General features: G+C 42.3%; 2 protein-coding genes across 2 annotated transcripts in view; both read left to right on the forward strand.

Annotated features, from left to right (window-relative positions):
- Positions 1-2,555: 2,555 nt before the first annotated feature.
- LOC307008753 (uncharacterized protein) lies at positions 2,556-13,267 on the forward strand. Its single transcript, XM_079631870.1, has 2 exons — positions 2,556-2,807; positions 11,117-13,267. Exon 2 carries the CDS (start codon positions 11,128-11,130, stop codon positions 12,175-12,177), a length of 1,050 nt encoding a protein of 349 aa, XP_079487996.1. The 5' UTR covers positions 2,556-2,807; positions 11,117-11,127; the 3' UTR covers positions 12,178-13,267.
- Positions 13,268-15,422: 2,155 nt separating this feature from the next.
- LOC307008334 (uncharacterized protein) overlaps positions 15,423-25,812 on the forward strand; it is a gene marked incomplete at its 5' end in the record, with an annotated part of 19,849 nt that continues 9,459 nt past the window's right edge. Inside the window, one exon of the mRNA XM_079631076.1 lies at positions 15,423-15,429. Coding sequence (XP_079487202.1) covers positions 15,423-15,429 — 7 coding nt within the window. The remainder of the gene's footprint in view (positions 15,430-25,812) is intronic.

Here is a 25,812-nt window from a genome sequence, read left to right on the forward strand (position 1 = left end):
CGTGACAAGAGGGCCTCCACTCAAGGATAAAATATGATCAACAAGTCTAAAAATGTTCCACATATGGTTGAAGATACCATCGTTGGTCTAGAGATAACATTCTCAGAGTTAAGACTATAAAAGAGGAAGGATGCCCTCACCTCACTGTCACACTCCGCAGCCACTCTGTGTGACTGTATGACTGCTGGTTATATGACTTCTCTTGCAAGAAAATACACCTAATCAAATGTTTGTCTTTTATTCAGTGATATACTTTTATTTGCCACAACAGCAGACAACCAACAAATGCCATCAATCACGCTTTACTCATACTCATGTTTACAAATACATACGTTACATCGCCACGTGAGCATCACATGACATAAATACTGTCTTGTGTTTGGGAACCAATGAATGCAACACATGAATCAGGCTATTACAAAAAGCCTACACATTCCAATACACCACAACAGCCATAACGTAGTAATAATCTGTGTTCTCAAGTAGGTGCACTGACACCTGTACGGAAACTCCTGAGTTGTAATAAGTTGTGTAGTGCACCGTTCTGCCTTTATTTATTTATTTATTTTATCAGGACAATGCTCATTGATCAACAGACAAGTTACTTGCTGTAAACAAGCCAGAGTTAGCTACAAGTGCTAGTTTCCATCTGTTGTCCCTAGCCAGGTCTTAACAGGCACCCTAAAATACAAAGGTCAATAAAAATACTCTATAAATGTAATAAATACAGCAGAAATTTTAAAACAATATGAGCATACCCTCAAACAGACAATATATTGCTCACCTCACCTATAACCTCAACTTAATTACAGTATAAAGTAAATACAGTATAAAAAATTAAAATAAATATATGTTCATGGACTTAAGTATTTAGTGTATAGTTACAATTGTAATTGTCCCTAAGCAAAGATTTAACCCTTTAAGTGTCACCCCCCTTTTTTTGAAAATACATATAAATGCACATTCCGAACTTAAATGTTTGTAATTCAAGAATGCTTTGGAATATGGATGTAAGATTGGTCTTCTTCCAAAGAAGAAATTTGGCAGATTTTTGTAGAAGTGAAATAAATTAAGAAAGTGTAACAGAAAAAAAGTTATAGAAGTTTGAGTTTATGAAAATATAAAATTTAAAAATTTAATTATTCATATTTTATAAAATATATTTTTTCAAAACCCTGGTGACTCTAAAACTGCACAAAAATCAAAGCCAAAAATTTGAACAAGTTGTGTTTTAAATTTTAGGTTGATATCTCAAAAAATGAGCGTTCAGTGAGATTTAGTTTGGGCGCAGTACCACACTTCTCCACTAGTGGACATTACTGCCCATATAAGGGCGCCTCCATTTCCATATATGGTTTTTCTTTATTTCTAAAACATTTTCAGACCTCTTTTTCTAAAATAATTGAACAAATGCTATCTTTTGAACTCTTGGCATGAAAACAAACTGAGGTTTTTATCATTTTTTCATGATTTTTCATGTTCATCACTATTTCAAAATAAAGGACTGAACACCTTACTGTGCGTTCACACCGCAGGCGGCGAGAGCGTCAAAGTGGCCGGAAGCCATTCATTTTCAATGAGAGCCGGCGGCGAGCTCCGGCGAGAGCGGCGCGGCGCGTCTTGGACGGCGAGAGCGGCGAGAAGAGTTGAAATCAAGTCAACTTTATGGTAATAAGCTATGACGCGGTTCGGCGGCAACCAGCGGCAACCAATCGGAATGTAGAAGTGCTCCGCCTGAGAGGATACCAGAGAACACAATCCTGTAAACTTTGGTTCCGACCACATTAGTTCCTAAGCAAAATGGAGGAAAAGTTCATTATTTCTGTTGCGGGTTTCCCGTTATTGTACGACGTGTCCCTGTTTACATACAGGGATATTAATAAAAAGAACGACGAATGTAAAAGGTGTCTGAAATTGATGGTGTTTTGTTACTTTCACATTTAAAAGATTTTAATAGGTTAACTTTTACCCTACGTGTGGCCAGTATGCACAAAATATGATACTGATTTATGTTCAGTTCTTATTTGCTTTGCGGCTCCTTTAAATAAAGTTTTTAAAAAATCACACATTCTAAAATCTACGTCAGAGCGCCAGAGAGTCCCCGAATCTCACGGCGTCGATGGCAGGGCGGCGAGAGCGAATTTTGCCGCTCTCGCCGGCGGCGGTGTGAACGTACAGTTAGGAGTATGAAACTATTATTGTTGCAAATTGATAAATTACAGCTCTGTAATTTATTTTGAAAATCAGTCACCAAATATGAAAACTAGAGATTGTAAGCTTTCAAATGATATATAGTTTGTCAATATTAGTTTAGGTTTAGTATAGGATATTACTATTTTAAATATGTAATGAATTTGGGCCCACCGGTGGACCGGTGACACTTAAGGAGTTTTTAAGCTGTTTTTTAAAAGAGGAGAGATTATTACACTCCCTTAACTCATTTGGCAGGCTATTCCACAAATGGTTGCTCTGACAAAAAAGGCTGTGTTTCCAATCCTACTTTGTCTATATTGAACTATGCAGTCCTCTCTGGTGGTTGCTCTGGTTACTCTATTGACCTTATCTTTCTGTTTTATAAACTGGCCCAGTGGTGGTGGAGCAAACCCACTGAGTCCCTTAAAGACAAGAGGCATCAGCAAAGTGTCTGAAGTTTTCAAAGTTAAACATGTTGTGTTTTTTGATTATGCCTTGAGGCTTGTGGGTGTGTTTTGCCTCTTTGGAGTTGTATTTAAGACAGCAGTCAGATATAAGTTATCTCTCTCAGACTGAAGCGTCCCGTCAGATCCAGCGCTGATACACACGTCTAGGTGAGTATGTTTCTAATAAAGAGAATTCGGAGCTCATTTGAAGACCTGTATTTGTGTTCATGTGCTCGTGGGCATAGACCATTTTTACATGATTTAAGAATATTTTATTTTATAGCAATGTACAATATAATATTACATGCCATTTTGTTACCATATTTTTAAAAAAAGATATGTATTTGTTGTGTAACTTTGTAAGGAGTCGACAGGACAGCTAAAAATATGTATGGAGGGCAGACATACTTAATGTACAGATGAAAAATAATTTCTGGTGAGGATTCCTAATATTGAACGATATTGAATACAAAATAAAAGTATTGTAGAAAAGACAAACGAATGAGCTTTCGTTGAAATGCACACATTAACAGGCACAGCAGTCCACACAGCACTTATATTTCTTCAAGTTCAAGTTCAAAGATGCAAAATGATCATTCAAATTCAATAATATAATTTATTTTTGCCATTTCCAACACTACTTTTGACAAATAATTTAAACATATAGGCCTACTTTAACGTTTTATAAGTTGTAAAATTAAAATTAAAATGTATTAGGCTACAGAAATGACTTGATATGAACCGCCAGTGAAGTCTTGTTTACACTTCCTCTGTCTTCGCCTGCGTGCGTGCGCACAAGAAGTTCTTAACAAACTTTTCGGACGGGTAGGACCTGAAAAGTTTGTTATGAACTTCTTCCTACTCCTTTTTGAACATGGGAATTTCTCATTTGAATTACTTACAATAATTTTGGAAGATTGTGAGAAGTAGCCTATGACCTTATGTAGCTGTTATTTTAATTTTAATTGTGCATGTCTAGATATATAGGCCTATATTTAGGGCCCAAGCCTTGAAAAGGCGAAGGCCCTATTGTTTTTCTAAGGATTATTATTCTTATTCTTCTTCTTTATTATTATTATTATTATTTTACTACCTTTTGGGCACTTTTGGGGGCCTTAACGTGCTCAAAAACTCTTGAAACTTTGCACAAATGTCAGAACCCGCGGCCATTAGGGCCGCACTGAAGCTGGTACCCGGGCGTGGCAGGGGGGCTCGCCAGCGCCCCCTGGAATGGGATTCAAAAACATGTCCATATATCAAACACGCTTGCATGTAATAATATGAAACTCGGTACACATATAGATCTCATCGGGCCGAACAACTTTCGTGCTCTAAGTTTTACGCCAGTCCAACAGGAAGTCAGCTATTATGGGCTGTATGGAAACGCATGTTCTGGCATTTGAAACACTTCTCCCAGAGAATTCATCCGATGACCACGAAACTCGGTGTGCATGAAGTCAAGACATGGAGGATGCTAAATTGCGAGGGGATTTTTGATATCTCGAACGGTTTGGCCGTGGCGAGGAAACAAATTTATGGCGAATATTGGAAACAGGAAGTGTGTTATAACATCCTCATACATTAACTGATCTTGATGAAACTTCAGCAGTGTGTTCGCTGTAAGAGGCCGATCACATGGATGTGACTATTGTGAGTCAAAGTTATAGCGCCACCAACTGGCAGCAGGAAGTGTGTCACTTTCAAAATGCTTTGAAATCACCCTCTTATTTTTACCGATTTGCTTCAAACTTCATCTGTATAATGTAAACACACGGCAGATGTAGACCTGTGAAAGGATCATTGATATCTTTAATACTGTCGCCATGGCAACGCATCAAACTTTAATATTCTTTTTTAAAGTTTTTGAGACTCTTAGCATACTTCAAATTGCATGAAACTCGACAGACACTTTACATTTATTGCCTAGTACACTTGTGCACAGTTTCAGAAACGGGCGTGGTAAGGGGCTCAGTAGCGCCACCTTTAGTCAAAAATGGGGTATTAGTTTTACCTACAGTAACAAAAATCGGTATCTATATTTATCTCCCCGATCCGGACAACTTTCTAATTGACAGTCATTAGCTCCGACCAACAGGAAGTCAGATATTTTGGTTTGAATGTGATTTGATGGGAATTTTGCCAGTCTCTCTCAGTGTCTGTTTGTGTGAGAGAGAAGGGGGGCTTTATTTTAACCCTTTCTCTGCTGTGTGGGACTTCTCGGGCACTTTTGGGGCCCTTAACGTGCTCAAAAACTCTTGAAACTTTGCACAAATGTCAGAACCCGCGGCCATCAGGGCCCGACTGAAGCTGGTACCCGGGCGTGGCAGGGGGGCTCGGCAGCGCCCCCTGGAATGGGATTCAAAAACATGTCCATATATCAAACACGTTTGCATGTAATAATATGAAACTCGGTACACATATAGATCTCATCGGGCCGAACAACTTTCGTGCTCTAAGTTTTACGCCAGCCCAACAGGAAGTCGGCTATTGTGGGTGGTATGAAAACGCATGCCCCTGGAATTTGAAACACTCTTTCTAGAAAATTCATCCAATCGCAACCAAACTCGGTCAGCCTGACGACAAGACATTGAGGATACTAAATTGCTGACGGATTTTTGATATCTCGAACAGTTTGGCCGTGGCGAGGAAACGAAATTATGACGAGTAAAGAGAAACACGATCTGTTATAACGTCTTCATACATTTATTGATCTTGATGAAACTTCAGTAGCGTGTTTGTTGTAAGAGAGCGATCACATGGATGTAACTAATGTGAGTCCCCCCCCTTTTCTGTGTGTGTTTGGAGGGGAGCAGAAAGACTCACACTGATACAAGCTCTAAAGCAGACTTCTTCTCGACAGTCAAAGCGGGGTTACGTTATTGCCCGTCATGCACAGGAACCCGAAAGGCAACGGGGTGGCGGCTTTTTATATATATATATATATATATATATATAAATAAATATAGCTGCAAGCAGCGATGGAGGGCCCAAGCCGGTGGCAGCGCCAGCCCGGTGCCTTTAGTGTAACTAAAGGCACCAGGGTGGCGGTGCCACCGGCTTGGGCCCGTAATCGCTGCTTGCAGCTATATTTATTTTTTTTATTTTTTTTACATGTTCAAAATAAACTACTGCTACGACGAGGCATTTATACTTGACGCGCTCGCCGTTGTAGTATTCTTTGAAAGCGTCATCTTCTAAACCATCAGGAATCAGCGGTAAGGAGTGGTGCACGTGAATGTTATTTTAGTAGGCTACACTTCACCAAAAACACACTGCAAAAGAATCGTGTACAGCAGTACACCTTTAGGCTAAGTGTGACATTAGAATAAAATAAATTAATATGATAATGTAGTCTATACAACTAAATTAACGATATTTTACATATTTTCTAATTTCAATAAATATTTTGATTTAGTTTCGTGAACTTTTTTTTATAAAACATGGACCTTTATTTTTTTATACGCCTTGGACATGGACCAGGGCGTATGTCTGCTATTGTAGGCTCATTTTGTAAATGCAACTAAACTGGGTGGGTGCCGGTGCTGTGCCGGTGCGGTGAGACGTAGGCCAGATTCGGCTCGAAGTCGTGCATCTTCGGATGCGGAGCAGCGCGGAAAGTAATGCCGTGCACACTGCCACGCGATATGCCCGCATTGACGTCATTTTTAAACCAAGCTTTACAGCAGCTTACTTTACTCACGGAAATAATCTTAGACAAACTATCCGAGATTATTGCTTGCTCTATCAGTATGGTTGTATGTATTTCAGATTATATAAATTATTTAAATTATATGTTAAAAGCAGTGTCGGAAATGGCAAATGTAAATTATATTATTGAATTTGAATTATAATTTTGCTCATTGCTTATGCTATGGAAAATGTCAATTTAAATATTACTATTGAACAAGAATTGGTCCTACTTCAGAAATGGTTTAATAAAAAATAAACTGTCGTTAAACTTAAGTAAAACAAAATGTATGTTGTTTACAAATCAAAAATGCCCTGGTAATGTTCGTTTGACTTTAAATGGAATAACTATTGAGGGAGTGTCAGAATTTAGGTTTTTAGGAGTACTCATTGATGAAAAATTTAAATGGAAGTCACACATAGCTTATGTAAGAAATAAAATTTGTAAAAACATTGCCATTTTGAGTAAAGTAAAGTTTGTGTTAAATTATAAGGCAATGAGAATCCTATATTGTTCCTTTATTTTGCCATATTTGATGTATTGTTTGGAGATATGGGGTAATTCTTATTTCACTAATTTAATGCCCTTATTTATTTTAGCAAAAAAAATTATAATTTCTATAAAAATAATAAAAAATCTATAAGAATAATTAATGGAGTTGATCCAAGAGAACATACTACAGGACTGTTTCTGTCAGGACTACTCAAATTGAAGGACTTGGTTGCTTTACCAACTTTATTAGTTGTTCATAAAGTAAAACACTGCCTGTTCTCTTACGAGAGGTTCTCTCGTACTGCGTAATTGCATTACGCAACGGGTAAAGTCATCTTTGCTCGAGATATGAAGCCAAAAATGTATCCAAAATTTTGTATATATTGTCAACGCAGTGTAGCAGCAGGCAGACCTAGAGCGGGCTGTCTAGCGTGCCCATTGGCTGCCTCGCGGCAACTGCAGCAGCCTACCACTGAGTACGTTTCGCGCCCTCACGCATCATAGCCCGCCAGAATGGGGGTGGCTTAGCGTATAAAAGGAAGGGCTCAGGGGCTGCAGCTGATTTTTCATCTCTTCAGCGAGCTCTACGCATCGCTGGACTCCGAGAGAAGCCGCCGCCGTTGAATCAAGCGACCAGCGAGCCTAGGAAAGCGTCTGAGGAAGCCGGCCGCCTTCAGCCATCCGTGCCTGCTATGCTATCCGGCGACAAGTATCCTTTTTATATCCTTCTCCGTGTGTTCGCCGCCACGACTCACGTGTGAACTGCTAATGTTGACCCTGCGGGCTCGACTTGTCGTGTTCGGCGCCGAAGTTGTCGCTCCGCCTCTCTCCCGCGTAAGAAAAAACACCCAGAGACCACCGCCCTTTTACAGCCGTTACTTCCTCGTACCAAAGAAGGACGGAGCTCTCAGACCTTTCCTAGATCTGAGATATTTGAACAAAGCTCTCATGAGGAGACCGTTCAAAATGCTCACAACCAGACAAATCCTCGCGCAAATTCGCCCGAGGGACTGGTTTATTTCTCTCGATCTGAAAGATGCATACTTTCAGATCCAGATCATACCCCGTCGCAGGCCATTCTTGAGATTCGCCTTCGACGGTCAGGTATATCAGTACACCGTCCTACCATCCGGCCTGGCGTTAGCACCCCGTACATTTACGAAGTGCATGGACGCGGCCCTCGCTCCCCTGAGAAGTCAAGGTATGCGAAGTCTGAACTATTTGGATGATTGGGTGATTTTAGCACAATCAGAGGCAGAACTCATGTCTCACAGAGCAGTGCTACTCAGTCATCTGGAAAGCTTGGGTCTCACGGTCAACTTGACCAAGAGCTCACTGCTGCCCCGTCAGTCGACCTCTTTTCTGGGAATAGAGCTCGACTCGGTGGCTATGACGGCCCGCTTGTTCAGCGTCTGGCCGCGTCTTTCCAGAAAGGCAGTGTTGTCCCCCTGAAAACGTTTCAGAGAATGCTGGGCTTTATGGCTTCAGCCGCAGCAGTGCTCCGGCTGGGTCTACTGCTTATGCGCCCTCTGCAGCGCTGGCTGAATGCTTGTGTGCCTCACCGAGCCTGGGCCGAATCAGAGTGACTCAGAGCTGCGTTTCAGCTCTGCAGCCCTGGATAGCGGCCGACTGGTATCAGCGGGGAGTGACAATGGGAGTTGTCTCGTATCGAAAAGTCATCTCGACGGACACCTCCAACCTGGGTTGGGGCGGTCTTTTCGAGGGCAAACCGGTCTTCGGCCTCTGGTCAGACTCGGAGAAGTGCCTTCACATAAACTGTCTGGAGATGATAGCGGTCGAGAACACTTTGAAATACTTCCTCCCATCTCTGCGGCGCCACCACGTACTGGTTCGCACGGACAACATGTCTGTGGTGTCCTACGTGAACCGCCAGATCCAGAGTTGCTTGCTCAGAGCCGCGCATGTGCCAGGACGCCTGAACGATGGCCCGGACAAACTGTCCAGGGACAACGGTCCCCCGGGGGAATGGTCCCTGCACCCGCAGACAGTCCAGTTACTGTGGCGCCTTTTCGGCAGAGCGAAAGTCGACCTCTTTGCGTCGAAAGACAACGCCCACTGCTCAAGGTTATTTTTTTCCTTGACCGAGAACGAGGACGCCCTGGCCCAAGCGTGGCCCAGCTGCCCGTTGTACGCATTCCCTCCGGTCTCACTGTTACCACAGGTCATCAAGAGAATCAGGGAAACGCGTCACTCCGTGCTCCTCATAGCCCCCCGATGGGAGAACCAGACGTGTTTCCCGGAGTTGGTGCGGCTGTCAGACTCAGCCCCATGGTCGATCCCAGTGAGGTGAGATCTCCTCTCTCTCAAGCCGGCGATTCGATTTGGCATCCTCATCCAGAGCGCTGGTCTCTGCATGCATGGATAATCAACGGGTACCCGTTGCTCTTTGGCCAGGGTCGTGAACACGATCACGCAGTCTAGAGCCCCCTCTACCAGGCGGCTTTATGCGGCCAAATGGTCTGTGTTTACTAAATGGTGCACTGACAAAGGCTTAGAACCACAAGCTTGTGGGGTTTCATGGGTGCTTTGCTTCCTTCAAGAGCTGTTGGACAGGGGCAGGTCCCCCTCCACGCTCAAAGTATATGTTGCGGCCATCGCAGCGTTCACGGAGTCGACGCCCGGCCAGGCAATAGGAAGGAACGAGCTCGTCATCCGCTTCCTAAGAGGAGCCAGAAGGATGAATCCCCCGCGGCAAACCGAGACATGGTTATGTCCCCAAGGCGATCGGCACCCCTTTCAGAGCGCAGATCATTTCACTCTCAGCTTTGCCGACATCCGGCAGCGAGGTCCACGCTAACCTCCTTTGCCCTGTCAGAGCGCTGAGAATTTACATCACGCGCTCCGCCGCCTTCAGGCGCTCGGAACAGCTTTTTGTTTCGTTTTGTGGGCGCACCAAAGGTCTCGCCGCCTCGAAACAGTCTGTCCAGATGGATAGTGGACGCTATTGCTGCAGCTTACGCGTCTAAAGACCTGCAGTGTCCTCTGGGCGTCAGGGCTCACTCCACCAGCGGCATGGCCTCCTCGTGGGCTTGGTCCAGCGGGATTTCTATTCATGACATTTGTACGGCGGCAGGCTCTACATTTGTTAGGTTTATAACCTGGAAGTTCCCGCCCTGCAGGCTAGACTTCTTTCAGTCTAAAGTCTCGATTCGACTCCCCTGGTTGAGCTGCACTATAAGGATCGATAAAATCCAGTATAGACCGGCGGTGCCGCTCTTTATATATCCCCTTCGGTGTTCTTGTGTACATGTGCGAGCCCACTCTGTTGGCTGCCTTTTTCCCACTTCTCTGTGTCCCCCGGGGCGTTCCCCGCGCACGATTGGCGCGCACGGCGTTGACAAGGGGTTCCTGTTGCGTAAGTTGCGCAGTACGAGAGAACCTCTCGTAAGAGAACGTACTCAGTTACCTAATGTAACATCGGTTCTCTCTAGATGAGGGAACGAGTACTGCGTAACCTGCCGTGATCGCAAATGTGTGTTTCAGTTTCTGGTGTGAAAAGATGGAATTTTCTGGAAAATTATCTAAAATGTTCAAATATTCTTCAATTTAAATATAAGTATAAACAGAAGATACTTAATTTGTACAAAGATGAATGTGAAAATTGTTAAAACTATAACAACAATGATGGTCTCGTCGTTGTCATCATTGCATCATTGTTGTTTTTGTTTGTTTAGTGTTGTGTAAGCAGAATTAATAATAAAAAATTAAATTAAAATAAATAAATAAAAGAAAATTGTTAAAATTTAAAGTAGATTACATCTGGTCTGGGCTATTTTGTTATTTTTTGGCGTTGTTATTTTTTTCATGTCGGTGAGGCCATCTAATTTGTAACTTTCTTAATATAAGAATGGGGTAGGAGTTTATAAGATTTTTTTTTCGTCATCCTACTCCTGTTCTTCTTGTCATGGAATGTATTTTTTTTGTGTGTTTGTTGGATTGTTGTTGTGGCATTTTATGTTGCATTACCATGAAATACAAAAATGCATTAGCATTTTACAAATTGCATTGTCATTTTGCAAATAACATTTCAAATATAATATTGCTACCCACATGCCTCCATAAGTGCTAAAGAAAACAGCAAATCATAACTATTCATACATACTGCTGTACTACACTATATTTACACTGTTTACAGGAGTGCATCTTCACATGTGACCTTGACTATTTTAAAGAGTGTGGGGAAAAATAGCTCAAAACCATCTATAAAATATTCACGGTTAACAGCACACCATTCGATCTGAACATTTATTTATCGATTTGTTATCCTGTGTTGCAGGTTAAGGCAAAATGGCAGGCATTATTCCCAAGCGCAAAATAAAAGCTGTTGATTTCTGTGGAGCAAGCTACTACTACTATATAATCCGCTCTGATCTTGACTGCTATATGAAGGCAAGTAATTTCAACAAAGGGTCAGACCTCAGTATTTATGCTCTGCACCCCGCCTGCCGACATGGAGACCATTACTTTGCTGACAAAAATGACCAGTTTTACATCATTAAGGGTGACGACTACCGCAGAGTCACTGACCTGACAGAAGACAATGATTCTGCAGTCTTCACCCTTCATCCCAACTGTCGGGGTGGAGACCATTATCTGTCAGGCTTTGGCTGGTTTTACATCATCTTCCAGGACAAGGGCACTTACAGAAAAACAACAGACCTGAGTAAAGACTCCGATTCTGATGAATTTACCCTGCATCCCAATTGCAAAGATGGTCTCTATTACTGGGGTCTGCCAGATCACTACTACTTCCTCAAGCCAGCCTCGAAGTGGGGAGTTCAGTACTACAAAGGTACCAACTTCAACAAAGACGAGTGCACTGCTGTCTATTCCATTCACCCCGATGTCCTGAACTTCCTGCCAGGCGGGCTGTCCATAACCAACGGCCCAGCATTCGGCAAGTGGGTGAACATTAAAACTGTTAGTAATGACAGTCCCACACCAGTGTCATTTCTAAAGAAAGTGACTAAAAAGATTGGCTACAATAAGGAGAAGATGTCCGAGATGACACACAACTGGAATATATCAGCGTCAGCCACGATCTCATCTGGAGAACTCGCAGGGTTAATTTCACAGTATCAGTTCTCCTTATCGACAGAATACGGAGGTTCAAGTGTGAACGCTGAGAAGGAAAACTGGAATGAAGAGACTACGGTGGAAGAGCAAATAACATTTGATCTGAAGGCTAATGAGCGTCTGTATCTGTGGCAGTACCAGCTGGGTTTCGGATCAGAACCGGTGTTGTTCTGCAAGGATTTGAAGATTACCAATAAGCCGAACCCTCCGACTGAAGTCCCTGAAGTGCTTCAAGAAAATGCCTTAACTCTGACTTCTTAAGCAATTATTTATATATCTGCTGCAAGCATTGCTTTAATTACAGTACGTACAAAGTATAAAATACAAAACTATTCATTATAGCAATAAAAAACGGACAAAATGCAGTTAAAAATAACTTACGACAGATCTGCCGCTACGTTGTATAGTATATTAGTTGTCCTTATAGATGTGCAATCGAATTCTACTAAAATGTTTGATGCATGAATCATAAAAAGCTTGTTTTTTATTTGCTTTGTGTAAAACTTTGGGCTTCACCTGTATCCAGCATAATTAATAATCTACTGTTAATAATCTGCATTAAATCATTCTATTAATCTTTATTAATTAATTTTGTATTCATCTTTTTGATCATCATACGTTTTTTTATCCATTACTTTGTGTCACACACTCTTCCATGGTAACACATCAGTTAATTCATTTATTATTAAAAGTATCGGTGAAGCATTAACAGTCTATATACCAATAGTGAGTTATTCGTTCATTGTCACTGTGATTAACAATACATTTTTTAATTAGCTCATATGTAAAGACGACTTAGATATCTAACACTTTGATAACACTTTGAACACAATGACACTTTTTTTAATCCTTTGTTAACAACTTGATAAATACACCTATCTGATGTATTTTAAACCATGTATTAGAATTGTTAATATTCATCAAAACATTAAGAAGTTATTAATTCATAGTAAATAAATGCTCATGTATAAAGGGAATTGATGCAAATGTAAGGTTTAACTGTCATCTATGTTGTCTTTTTTTATTCTTTTAATTACATTTTAAATAAATTTGAATCAGTCTTATTCTTTGTTCTTCTTATTTCCTATGCACTTGTTGTGATTAGTTTGATTCTTTTTCAATCCTTTTTATGTAAATAACTTTGAATTACCATTGTGGATGAATTGTGCTATATTACTAAATTTGCCTTGACGTTTGTGTGAGAAATAGTTAGCCCTAATAAAACATTTATTAAGGATAAATGTGAAAATACTTATTCCTGACACGCAAACACTTCTTTCTCTTCCATACTCCACCCATTCATCCTCTTCTATACTGCCAGAAAAACTAACAAATAAAAAATATCTTTATTAAAATGCATTTGTCACAATGATGATGTTCGTCGGCCCAAATGTGGTGTGGTGAAGGTAATGTGTTTTCAGCATTCTGTGAAGTTCACTTAATTTTTTAGAAATTAGTTTCAATTATACTTTTGCTCTGCGCTTAATCTGACTCCAATTTCAAATGGTTTTCAAATTTAGACCGTTTCTTATTAGAAAATAATAGAGATGCACCGATTACAATTTCCGATTTTTCATTGAGTTGGACCTGCAGATACCGATTTTAGCCGATTCCGATTTATTTTTTTCTAACCACTTTACAGCAAATGCAAATATTTATTTTCTATCTTTTCTTTAATAGAACATTTTTGATTTTCCATTTTGCATAGAACATAGAACATTTTTTGAACAGATAATCACTATAAAATAGAACTATATAAATTACTCCTGGTGTGGGAAATTCACTAAATTCACTAAAGTGCAGTGTTATGGAAGAACCATTTCCTTCTTTTCAACTAAACAAATGTGATATATTTAGCAAAATAAACTTCTGTATGAAAACGTCTCGGTTATATATGGTAACCCTCGTTCCCTGAGGGAGGGAACGGAGACGCCACGTCGAACACGATGGATAGGAATCTCGCTAGAGAGGCCCATCTACTTCGAGTGAAACTAAAACAAGCCAAAACACATTGGCGTGCAATCATTTGCATCAGCTGTTCAGCCTCGCAGCGCAGGTATAAATGAGCAGCTGGTGCGATTGCACTTCAGTTTTTTGCTGAGAAGCCAAGCCGATAAGCTGTCCGCCCCGGCGGGTGGCAGCAGATGTGGCAATGGGACGTGGCGTCTCTGTTCCCTCCCTCAGGGAACGAGGGTTACCATATGTAACCGAGACGTTCCTCTTACGAATAGGAATCCATACCAAAGGGCCACAGATGCTGCACCCCCTCCAGCGCCCTGTGTAAGCCTCAACACCTTCTTGCCTGGAAGGACCATAGGAGAGGGCTTACACAGAGTGTTTCTGTAACTGTTGTTCCGTGATAACCCATACAGTGAGATTATTGGATAACACTGGGAAAGCGTGCACGAACTGAGGGAGGGGAACGCTGCGGAAGCCACATTCTCGAGGAGTTAAGTGGGGATATGCATATGGACTAACCCGAGGGTTGTACTGCATATGAGTAGTGGGTGACTTAGCCCAAGGCAAAGACACGGGCTTCCGTTAGGAGCAGCCGTGAAAATATACAAATATGGGACCCAGCCTAGACCCGGTTCTCAAGGATTCAGCGAATAAAGGCCTGGCACCGGACGCTCTGCCATGTCCGGGCCGAGGGTGTTTGAAGGACTCTACAGGTTTTTCACTCTGGAGCAATAAGGGTGCACAGTAGGGTGCAGCAAGCCGACAGAGCCGGGCCTCTCAGTGCTTCTCTCGTGGAGTGTGCATGCAACCTGAGCGGGCAGGGCATGCCTTGTGCTTGGTAAGCCAAGGCGATGGCATCCACTATCCAGTGGGCCATCCTCTGCTTGAAGACAGCCTTTCCCTTCTGCTGGCCTCCGTAACAGACAAAGAGCTGGTCTGAGGTCCTGACGCTTTGAATTCTGTCCACGTCCATACGCAGAGCGCGAACGGGACAGAGTAAAGCCAGGGCTGGGTCTGCCTCCTCCAGGAGCAGCGCTTGCAGGTTCACTACCTGATCTCTAAAGGGAGTGGTAGGAACCTTGGGCACATAGCCAGGCCGGGGTCTCAACACCACGTGGTTATCACCCGGCCCAAACTATAGGCACGATTCGTCTACCGAAAATGCCTGCAGGTCCTCCATTTAATCGTCTCGCAACGCTAAGGAACCTGACGACCAGGTTGTGCTTTCCTACTGTTTTGCCATCTATGTGGTCATGTTAGGCTGAAATAGCAGCAGCATGTACTTTGAGGGTGTAGGGAGACAGCCTTCGCTCCAGCCCTTGCTGCAAGAAGGAAAGCACGGACCCTATCGGACATCTTCGGTGGTCTTCTCTGCAAGAAGAGCACTACTCGACGAACAGGTTCCACTTCAAGGCGACGGCGTACACACAACAGAATGGGGGGTCGCCATTCTCCCGGGAGCACAGCTCGTCGGCCACAGGGTTGAGCACACCGGGGACATACATGGCTCGAAGCGACCTCAGATGCTTCCGACTCCAGAGGAGGAGATGGCGGGTGAGTTTTGACATGCGTTGGGAGTGTAGACCACCTTGTCGGTTGATGTGCGTAACGGTCGCGGTGTTGTCCGTACGGACCAGCACGTCTCTGCCCTGTAGCGGCCTTTTTAAATGGCTCAGAGCGAGATGTACTGCTAGCCATTCAAGGCAGTTGATGTGCCAATGCAGTTGGGGAGCCGTCCACACCCCTGACACTGCATGCCCGTTGTACGTGTCACCCCAGCCGGTGGCAGAGGCATCTGTGAAGACCACAGCATGCCTGGACACCTGTTCCAAGGGGACTCCTGCCCGTAGGAATGAGGGGTCTGACCACGGGCTGAAGGCCTGACGGCACACCAGTGTGATTGCCACCTGTTGAGTGCCATGACACTGCCATATGCCCCAGGAGCCTCTGAAAGAATTTCAGTGAGACCACCGTCCTGCCTTTGAACGTGTTCAAGCAGTTCTGGACCGACTGAGCGTGCTGCTCTGTGAGGTGCGCTGTCTGTGCGACCGAATCTAACTCCATACCGAGAAAAGAGATCCTCTGCACGGGGACGAGTTTGCTCTTTTCCCATTTAACCTGAAGGCCCAGCTGGCTGAGGTGCCTGAGCACTAGGTCCCTGTGTTCGCATAGCTGATCTCGAGAGTGTGGGGACAAATATCAGGGACAAAATTATACTCATCCAGGTAAGGGCAGCATACTCATCCAGGTAAGGGTAACATACTCGTTTAGGTCATGCAGGTAAGGGCAACATACTCATCCAGGTAAGGGTAACATACTTGTTTAGGTCATCCAGGTAAGGGCAACATACTCATCCAGGTAAGGGCAACATACTCGTTTAGGTCATCCAGGTAAGGGCAACATACTCATCCAGGTAAGGGTAACATACTCGTTTAGGTCATGCAGGTAAGGGCAACATGCTCATCCAGGTAAGGGCAACATACTCATCCAGGTAAGGGTAACATACTCGTTTAGGTCATCCAGGTAAGGGCAACATACTCATCCAGGTAAGGGCAACATACTCATCCAGGTAAGGGTAACATACTCGTTTAGGTCATCCAGGTAAGGGCAACATACTCATCCAGGTAAGGGCAACATACTCATTTAGGTCATCCAGGTAAGGGCAACATACTCATCCAGGTAAGGGCAACATACTCATCCAGGTAAAGGCAACATACTCATCCAGGTAAGGGCAACATGCTCGTTTAGGTCATCCAGGTAAGGGCAACATACTCATCCAGGTAAGGGTAACATACTCATTTAGGTCATCCAGGTAAGGGCAACATACTCATCCAGGTAAGGGCAACATACTCATCCAGGTAAGGGCAACATACTCATCCAGGTAAGGCAACATACTCATCCAGGTAAGGGTAACATACTCATTTAGGTCATCCAGGTAAGTGCAACATACTCATCTGCACGGGGACGAGTTTGCTCTTTTCCCATTTAACCTGAAGGCCCAGCTGGCTGAGGTGCCTGAGCACTAGGTCCCTGTGTTCGCATAGCTGATCTCGAGAGTGTGGGGACAAATATCAGGGACAAAATTATACTCATCCAGGTAAGGGCAGCATACTCATCCAGGTAAGGGTAACATACTCGTTTAGGTCATGCAGGTAAGGGCAACATACTCATCCAGGTAAGGGTAACATACTTGTTTAGGTCATCCAGGTAAGGGCAACATACTCATCCAGGTAAGGGCAACATACTCGTTTAGGTCATCCAGGTAAGGGCAACATACTCATCCAGGTAAGGGTAACATACTCGTTTAGGTCATGCAGGTAAGGGCAACATGCTCATCCAGGTAAGGGCAACATACTCATCCAGGTAAGGGTAACATACTCGTTTAGGTCATCCAGGTAAGGGCAACATACTCATCCAGGTAAGGGCAACATACTCATCCAGGTAAGGGTAACATACTCGTTTAGGTCATCCAGGTAAGGGCAACATACTCATCCAGGTAAGGGCAACATACTCATTTAGGTCATCCAGGTAAGGGCAACATACTCATCCAGGTAAGGGCAACATACTCATCCAGGTAAAGGCAACATACTCATCCAGGTAAGGGCAACATGCTCGTTTAGGTCATCCAGGTAAGGGCAACATACTCATCCAGGTAAGGGTAACATACTCATTTAGGTCATCCAGGTAAGGGCAACATACTCATCCAGGTAAGGGCAACATACTCATCCAGGTAAGGGCAACATACTCATCCAGGTAAGGGCAACATACTCATCCAGGTAAGGGTAACATACTCATTTAGGTCATCCAGGTAAGTGCAACATACTCATCTGCACGGGGACGAGTTTGCTCTTTTCCCATTTAACCTGAAGGCCCAGCTGGCTGAGGTGCCTGAGCACTAGGTCCCTGTGTTCGCATAGCTGATCTCGAGAGTGTGGGGACAAATATCAGGGACAAAATTATACTCATCCAGGTAAGGGCAGCATACTCATCCAGGTAAGGGTAACATACTCGTTTAGGTCATGCAGGTAAGGGCAACATACTCATCCAGGTAAGGGTAACATACTTGTTTAGGTCATCCAGGTAAGGGCAACATACTCATCCAGGTAAGGGCAACATACTCGTTTAGGTCATCCAGGTAAGGGCAACATACTCATCCAGGTAAGGGTAACATACTCGTTTAGGTCATGCAGGTAAGGGCAACATGCTCATCCAGGTAAGGGCAACATACTCATCCAGGTAAGGGTAACATACTCGTTTAGGTCATCCAGGTAAGGGCAACATACTCATCCAGGTAAGGGTAACATACTCGTTTAGGTCATCCAGGTAAGGGCAACATACTCATCCAGGTAAGGGCAACATACTCATTTAGGTCATCCAGGTAAGGGCAACATACTCATCCAGGTAAGGGCAACATACTCATCCAGGTAAAGGCAACATACTCATCCAGGTAAGGGCAACATGCTCGTTTAGGTCATCCAGGTAAGGGCAACATACTCATCCAGGTAAGGGTAACATACTCATTTAGGTCATCCAGGTAAGGGCAACATACTCATCCAGGTAAGGGCAACATACTCATCCAGGTAAGGGCAACATACTCATCCAGGTAAGGGCAACATACTCATCCAGGTAAGGGTAACATACTCATTTAGGTCATCCAGATAAGTGCAACATACTCATCCAGGTAAGGGCAACATGCTCATCCAGGTAAGGGCAACATACTCATCCAGGTAAAGGCAACATACTCATCCAGGTAAGGGCAACATGCTCGTTTAGGTCATCCAGGTAAGGGCAACATACTCATCCAGGTAAGGGCAACATACTCATCCAGGTAAAGGCAACATACTCATCCAGGTAAGGGCAACATGCTCATCCAGGTAAGGGCAACATACTCATCCAGGTAAAGGCAACATACTCATCCAGGTAAGGGCAACATGCTCGTTTAGGTCATCCAGGTAAGGGCAACATACTCATCCAAGTAAGGGCAACATACTCATCCAGGTAAAGGCAACATACTCATCCAGGTAAGGGCAACATACTCATCCAGGTAAGGGCAACATACTCATCCAGGTAAGGGCAACATACTCATCCAGGTAAAGGCAACATACTCATCCAGGTAAGGGCAACATACTCATCCAGGTAAAGGCAACATACTCATCCAGGTAAGGGCAACATACTCATCCAGGTAAAGGCAACATACTCATCCAGGTAAGGGTAACATACTCGTTTAGGTCATCCAGGTAACGGCAACATACTCATCCAGGTAAGGGCAACATGCTCATCCAGGTAAGGGCAACATACTCATCCAGGTAAGGGCAACATACTCATCCAGGTAAGGGTAACATACTCGTTTAGATCATCCAGGTAAGGGCAACATACTCATCCAGGTAAGGGCAACATACTCATCCAGGTAAGGGTAACATACTCGTTTAGGTCATCCAGGTAAGGGCAACATACTCATCCAGATAAGGGCAACATACTCATCCAGGTAAGGGTAACATACTCGTTTAGATCATCCAGGTAAGGGCAACATACTCATCCAGGTAAGGGCAACATACTCATCCAGGTAAAGGCAACATACTCATCCAGGTAAGGGTAACATACTCGTTTAGGTCATCCAGGTAACGGCAACATACTCATCCAGGTAAAGGCAACATACTCATCCAGGTAAAGGCAACATACTCATCCAGGTAAAGGCAACATACTCATCCAGGTAAGGGCAACATACTCATCCAGGTAAAGGCAACATACTCATCCAGGTAAGGGCAACATACTCATCCAGGTAAAGGCAACATACTCATCCAGGTAAGGGTAACATACTCGTTTAGGTCATCCAGGTAACGGCAACATACTCATCCAGGTAAGGGCAACATGCTCATCCAGGTAAGGGCAACATACTCATCCAGGTAAGGGTAACATACTCGTTTAGGTCATCCAGGTAAGGGCAACATACTCATCCAGATAAGGGCAACATACTCATCCAGGTAAGGGTAACATACTCGTTTAGGTCATCCAGGTAACGGCAACATACTCATCCAGGTAAGGGCAACATACTCATCCAGGTAAGGGCAACATGCTCATCCAGGTAAGGGCAACATACTCATCCAGGTAAGGGTAACATACTCGTTTAGGTCATCCAGGTAAGGGCAACATACTCATCCAGATAAGGGCAACATACTCATCCAGGTAAGGGTAACATACTCATCCAGGTAAGGGTAACATACTCGTTTAGGTCATCCAGGTAACGGCAACATACTCATCCAGGTAAGGGCAACATGCTCGTTTAGGTCATCCAGGTAAGGGCAACATACTTTCTTTCTAAGGGCAACATACTCATCCAGGTAAGGGCAACATGCTCGTTTAGGTCATCCAGGTAAGGGCAACATGCTCGTTTAGGTCATCCAGGTAAGGGCAACATACTCATCTAGGTAAGGGCAACATACTCGTTTAGGTCATCCAGGTAAATGGTAAATGGTAAATGGACTGCATTTATATAGCGCTTTCACAGACCCAATGGCCACCAAAGCGCTTTACATATTGCCTCACATTCACCCATTCACACACCGACGGCGGTGTCAGCCATACAAGCCACCATCCAGCTCGTCGGGAGCAGCTGGGGTTAGGTGTCTTGCTCATGGACACCTCGACACTTGGTCAGGTGGAACCGGGGATTGAACCACCAACCTTTCGGTTTGTAGACAACACTGAGCCAATGCCACCACCCAGGTAAGGCCAACATACTTGTTGCTTAAGGCTTTCTGGTATTGTTGGTAACATGCTTGTTGCCTCGGCTCACTCAGGTTAAGTTGCCGTGTGTGTGTGTGTGTGTGTGTGTGTGTGTGTGTGTGTGTGTGTGTGTGTGTGTGTGTGTGTGTGTGTGTGTGTGTGAGAGAGAGAGAGAGAGAGAGAGAGAGAGAGAGAGAGAGAGAGAGAGAGAGAGAGAGAGAGAGAGAGTCAGTAATTGAGTGCGTGCGTGTGTGTGTTTGTTGTATTTTACATAAATTCTGGTTGTGTGCTCTTTCTTTCTGTTAAGCCATGTTAAATAAAAAATAATTAGTTATGTTTTCTGCATCATTTATGTTTGTTTTTATTAAGGTACAGTGATGGTCAACTTTTAAAGTAATGTTGTGTTTTCTGTTGATTTCTGACTTATATCCTTAATACATGTTTTATTAGGGCTAAATATTCCACACTTTAGATTAAGTCACAAAAGTCAAGGCAAGGCGAGTTTATTAATATAGCACACTTCACACACAATGGTAATTCAACGTGCTTTACATAAAAAGGGTTTACAACAAATAATGTAATAAGAATTATAAATAAGAAAAACAAAGAATACTTTGATTCAAAATTTTCATTTATTTCAAATGCAATTAAAGGAATAAAAAGAGGACATAATTATGTGCTTTAATCTTACCATTATTATTCATTATTCCATGAAAAGTGTTTCTATAGACACTAATTAAGCTTTAAATTTGCATCAATTCCACATGAGCATTTATTTACCGTGAATTTGAATAACTTTTTTGATGAACATTAACAACTCCTTTAATACATGGTTTAAAATACATCAGATACAAGTTGTTAACAAAGGATGAAAAACCATTCTAAGTCTTTATATATGAGCTCATTAAAAAAAAAATGTGTTAATTACAGTAATGTTTGAAGAACTCACTACTTGTTTATAGTCTCTTAATGTGTTGATACTATTAATAAACTATGAATTAACTAACAGTTAATGATTTATAAGTTTATTAATGTATAAGTGTTACCATGGAATGGTGTAAGGGACGTTCACACCAAGAACAATAAATATAACTATATTTGCATGGACACCAGCGGACGATATTGTTCTGATTATTATAAGCTTGTCTGTCTCTTTAAATGCTCGAGCTCGTCACAGCACGATGGATTCTGATTGGCTGCCAATGTTTTTATTGTTCATCATGTGCATAAAATCGTTCTGAAAGTGATTCCAATGATATTGTTTCTTGTGGTGTGAACTCTGCTATTCTGTAATATTGAGAACGATTTTTAGAACTATATCTTTATAGTTATCGTCCTTGGTGTGAATTATTATATGAAACCTTTATTGCCCCGAGGGGAATTTGTTTTACACTCATGGGAGCCACAATAATCATAAACACAACAAACATAGAATAAAAAACAACAATAACACAGCAAATAGTGACATAGAATTATCAATTCAACAACTTAAGGAATCAATAGATAGATATTCAATAATACGCATCTAAAATGTTCAACAGCTTAAAAAAATCAATAAATAAATATATATTCAATATTCAATAATACACTTTTAAAATATATCTATGTACCCGTAGATGATCCATTTAATAATTGAATGCTCCTCGGCACAAACGATGTAATATGTCGTTTAGTTTTTGTTCGGGGCATGGGCCTTAAGACACAAATTAATGGATAAAAAAAAACGTATGATGATTAAAATTATTAATATAATTAAGATTATTAATAGTAGATTAGTAATTATGCTGGATACAGGTGAAACCCATAAGTTTTACACAGAAAGCTAATGAAATGAAAAATAAATGTGAATTTAATTGGATATAGAAAAGTACAAGTTTTTTTTTTACTGAAATATTTCATGTTTGTTTAAATGCAAACCAACATTTTTCCCCATAATGTTACATTTGGAATTATCATAGCACAATACTCTGTATGTAATTTGTTATTTATCTTTATGTTGTGGTTGAAACGTGTCAGTGGTAAATATGATGGGAAAGAAAAACCTAAACTGTTCTAAAAGTGCTCAACTAAAAGTTCATTCAACATGAAAAAAGTTGTCTGGTCTTGGACATTAAACTACCCCACGAAGGGTCACTCATGTACTACACATCAGGACCCAAATGCTGTTCAGCTGATTTATCTACGGTTTCTGTCAAGTCAAGTCAAGTCATCTTCATTTATATAGCGCTTTTAACAATGTAGATTGTTTCAAAGCTAGATAAACGTATAATTTAAGGTAACAGATTGTTTTGGCTTTATAGCGGTTCTTGAATAAAGATATTTCCCAGCTAAAGTTAGTTTTGATTGATTCACTTCCGTCGAAAGGATCATTAGTTATTAAATTAGGGGCCGCTAAGACGACACGTTCTCTCTACACAGACTTTACACTGAACCTGTGAGAAACACTGATGCTCACGTGCGCATCAAGAATTAACTCTATAGTTATGTGCGTTTGAATATATGTGCGCATGTTTGTAATTCTCTACAAACCAAGCCTATACAAACTACTTGTCTTAAACTTTGATACAAAATTTTTTTTTATCCCTTCGGGGGAGATACGCGAGCCGAAATTCCCCACAACGCTTTATCTGTAGAGAGGTAAAGGGATCCTCCGGCTAGTGGACACTTCAGCGCTGCGGTGTCATCGGGTCCAGGCGAAGGTCCTTCCTCAGATCTGGATCCGGCAGGCTGCGGGAAAACCTCGGGATAAACAGAGACACTAAAATTAGCGTAGATGCCATTCTTCTTATGATGTAACGAGTACATCAGGATTTATGGGAAGTGTTCCCGGTCCCGGCTGACCTAATCTATGCAGCCTAACATTGAGTTATAGAAGTCTATAATGTGTTATGTGTATGCTAGGTCAAAGAGATATGTTTTTAATCTAGATTTGAACTGACAGAGTGTGTCTGCTTCCCGGACAATGTTAGGAAGACTGTTCCAGAGTTTTGGTGCTAAATAGGAAAAGGATCTACCGCCAGCAGTCGATTCTGATATTCTAGGTATTATTAACTGGCCGGAGTTTTGAGATGGCAATAGACGTGAAGGACTATAATGCGTTAAGAGCTCGCTCAAGTACTGCGGAGATAAACCATTTAGTGCTTTGTAAGTAATCAGCAATATTTTAAAATGTATACGATGTTTAATAGGGAGCCAATGCAGTGTTGACAGAACGGGGCTAATATGGTCATACTTCCTGGTTCTGGTAAGAACTCGAGCTGCTGCGTTTTGAACTAGCTGTAGTTTGTTTGTTAAGCGTGCAGGGCAACCACCCAGTAGAGCATTACAATAATCTAGCCTTGAGGTCATGAACGCATCAACTAATTGTTCCGCATTTGTCAATGAGAGCATATGGCGTAATTTTTAAGATGGAAAAATGCAGTTTTACAGATACTAAAAAGAACCGTTATGAGTTATTTGTTCATAATTCAGGTTAGACAGGCTGCGCTGTGCGTTTCTAACTCAATAAAATAACTGTTTTATAAGAGTCAATGTTCATAAAATCTGGCTTATCTCTGAAAATGCAGACAGTGTAAAGCATTGTCATTTATATTCACTTTTAACCAACATCATAGAGATAAAGCGGATGTGAAAAGTCGGGGGATAATCTCCAAAAATGCATTTGTACTTCAAAGTCACTTTTATTCTGAACATTTCTCACCAAGTCACATTCCTTTTTCTCAAGCATGAATGAAATGGTGAAATTTACTCAACATTTTCTCAGTAAAATTATTTTTATAAAGTCTCTCACTGCAGAAATGCAAAGATACTTGAGGCTCCATTTGTCCAGCAGATCTTTTCTGAGAAAATATTGTGCAAGTTTTATAACTTTAACTTGTTGGTTCAAGTTCATTAATGCATTTGTCCCTGATCTCTACAACATGATGACGCTGCAGAAGCAGTTCTATAGACAAACACACTCACAAAGCAGTGGACCAGCAGATTAAAGACCCGTTTCACATCTACACAATGACAATGATGATGCTGCAAAAACAGTTTTCCATAGACAAACACATGGAGATGAACTTACCAGGTCTTTATTCACAGATGCTTCATCGTTCAGGATTGTCCAGCAGGAAAGTGATGAACATTAGCAGTTCAATGAGCAGTCACACTTTCCTCTGCATTACGGACTGATATTACTGAAGACTGACGTTGTGATTATGTTGTCTTGTTCATTTGGGATGTAAAATCCTTTCTTTTAAAGCGGTGGTATAATGCCATTTTCACAAGACGTAAAATAAGTGTCTAATGTCCCCAGAGTGTGTGTGTGAAGTTTAGCTCAAAATACCCCACAGATATTTTTATATAGCAGTTAAAGTGTCACTTTTTGAGGATGAGCAAAAACGCAGTTTTGTGTCTGTCCCTTTAAATGCAAATGAGCTGCTGCTCCCGGCACAGGGGGCGGAGCTTCAACAGTTTGTGTCCTTTTACCACACACACACACTGAACATTTCAAACACTTTTAGCCTTTTATGTTCAAACCGGAGTCAGACAATGATGGAGACTCAAGAAGAAGTGACAACATGTAGAAGCAACAGGACATTTCTGAATGGTTAGTTGGTGTTCCTGTAGGCGGGTTTATGTAAATTCTAGGGTTGGTGATGTCACTGCTGTGCGAAGTTCTCGACCGTGTCGCCAAAGAGGCCGGTCTGGCACACGGGGGAGTTAAGGAACCTGAATAAAGGTTAATAAACCTTTCAGTTATCTGAGTCATCTTCACCTCCACAGCCGATGAAATCAGTAGGACGGGAGCAGAAATCTTGTTCATGAATGAGGAAGCACACTGTATTCATAGCTTAGCTGCGCACTGCATCTGTGTATCAGTTTGTTATCGCTAGTCGGAGCTATTGCTGTAGGGTGTATGCTTCCCCGACCAGACTACACTAGTTTTAGCAATAGTTCTGTGATTTTACAACATGCTTGTTGTATCAGTTGTTGCTGCTGCTAGGGGTGTAAGCTTCCCCCAATAGATCCCATACAATGGTTAAATTGGCTACAGCAACTCGCTTGTTGCAATGTGTGCTTGTTTGCTCCAGCTTGGGGTGATGCTTCCCCCATAGATTGGATCTATAGTGCTCAACATATGATGCTAACATCAGGATGTAACCATCTATCAGCCTCAGTTGTGGTGGGGGTAGTGTGTAAAAAATAAATAACAAAAATGTTTTCTTG

The sequence above is a fragment of the Phoxinus phoxinus genome (assembly GCF_949152265.1).
Source record: "Phoxinus phoxinus genome assembly, chromosome: 12".
Classification (NCBI taxonomy): Eukaryota; Metazoa; Chordata; class Actinopteri; order Cypriniformes; family Leuciscidae; genus Phoxinus; species Phoxinus phoxinus.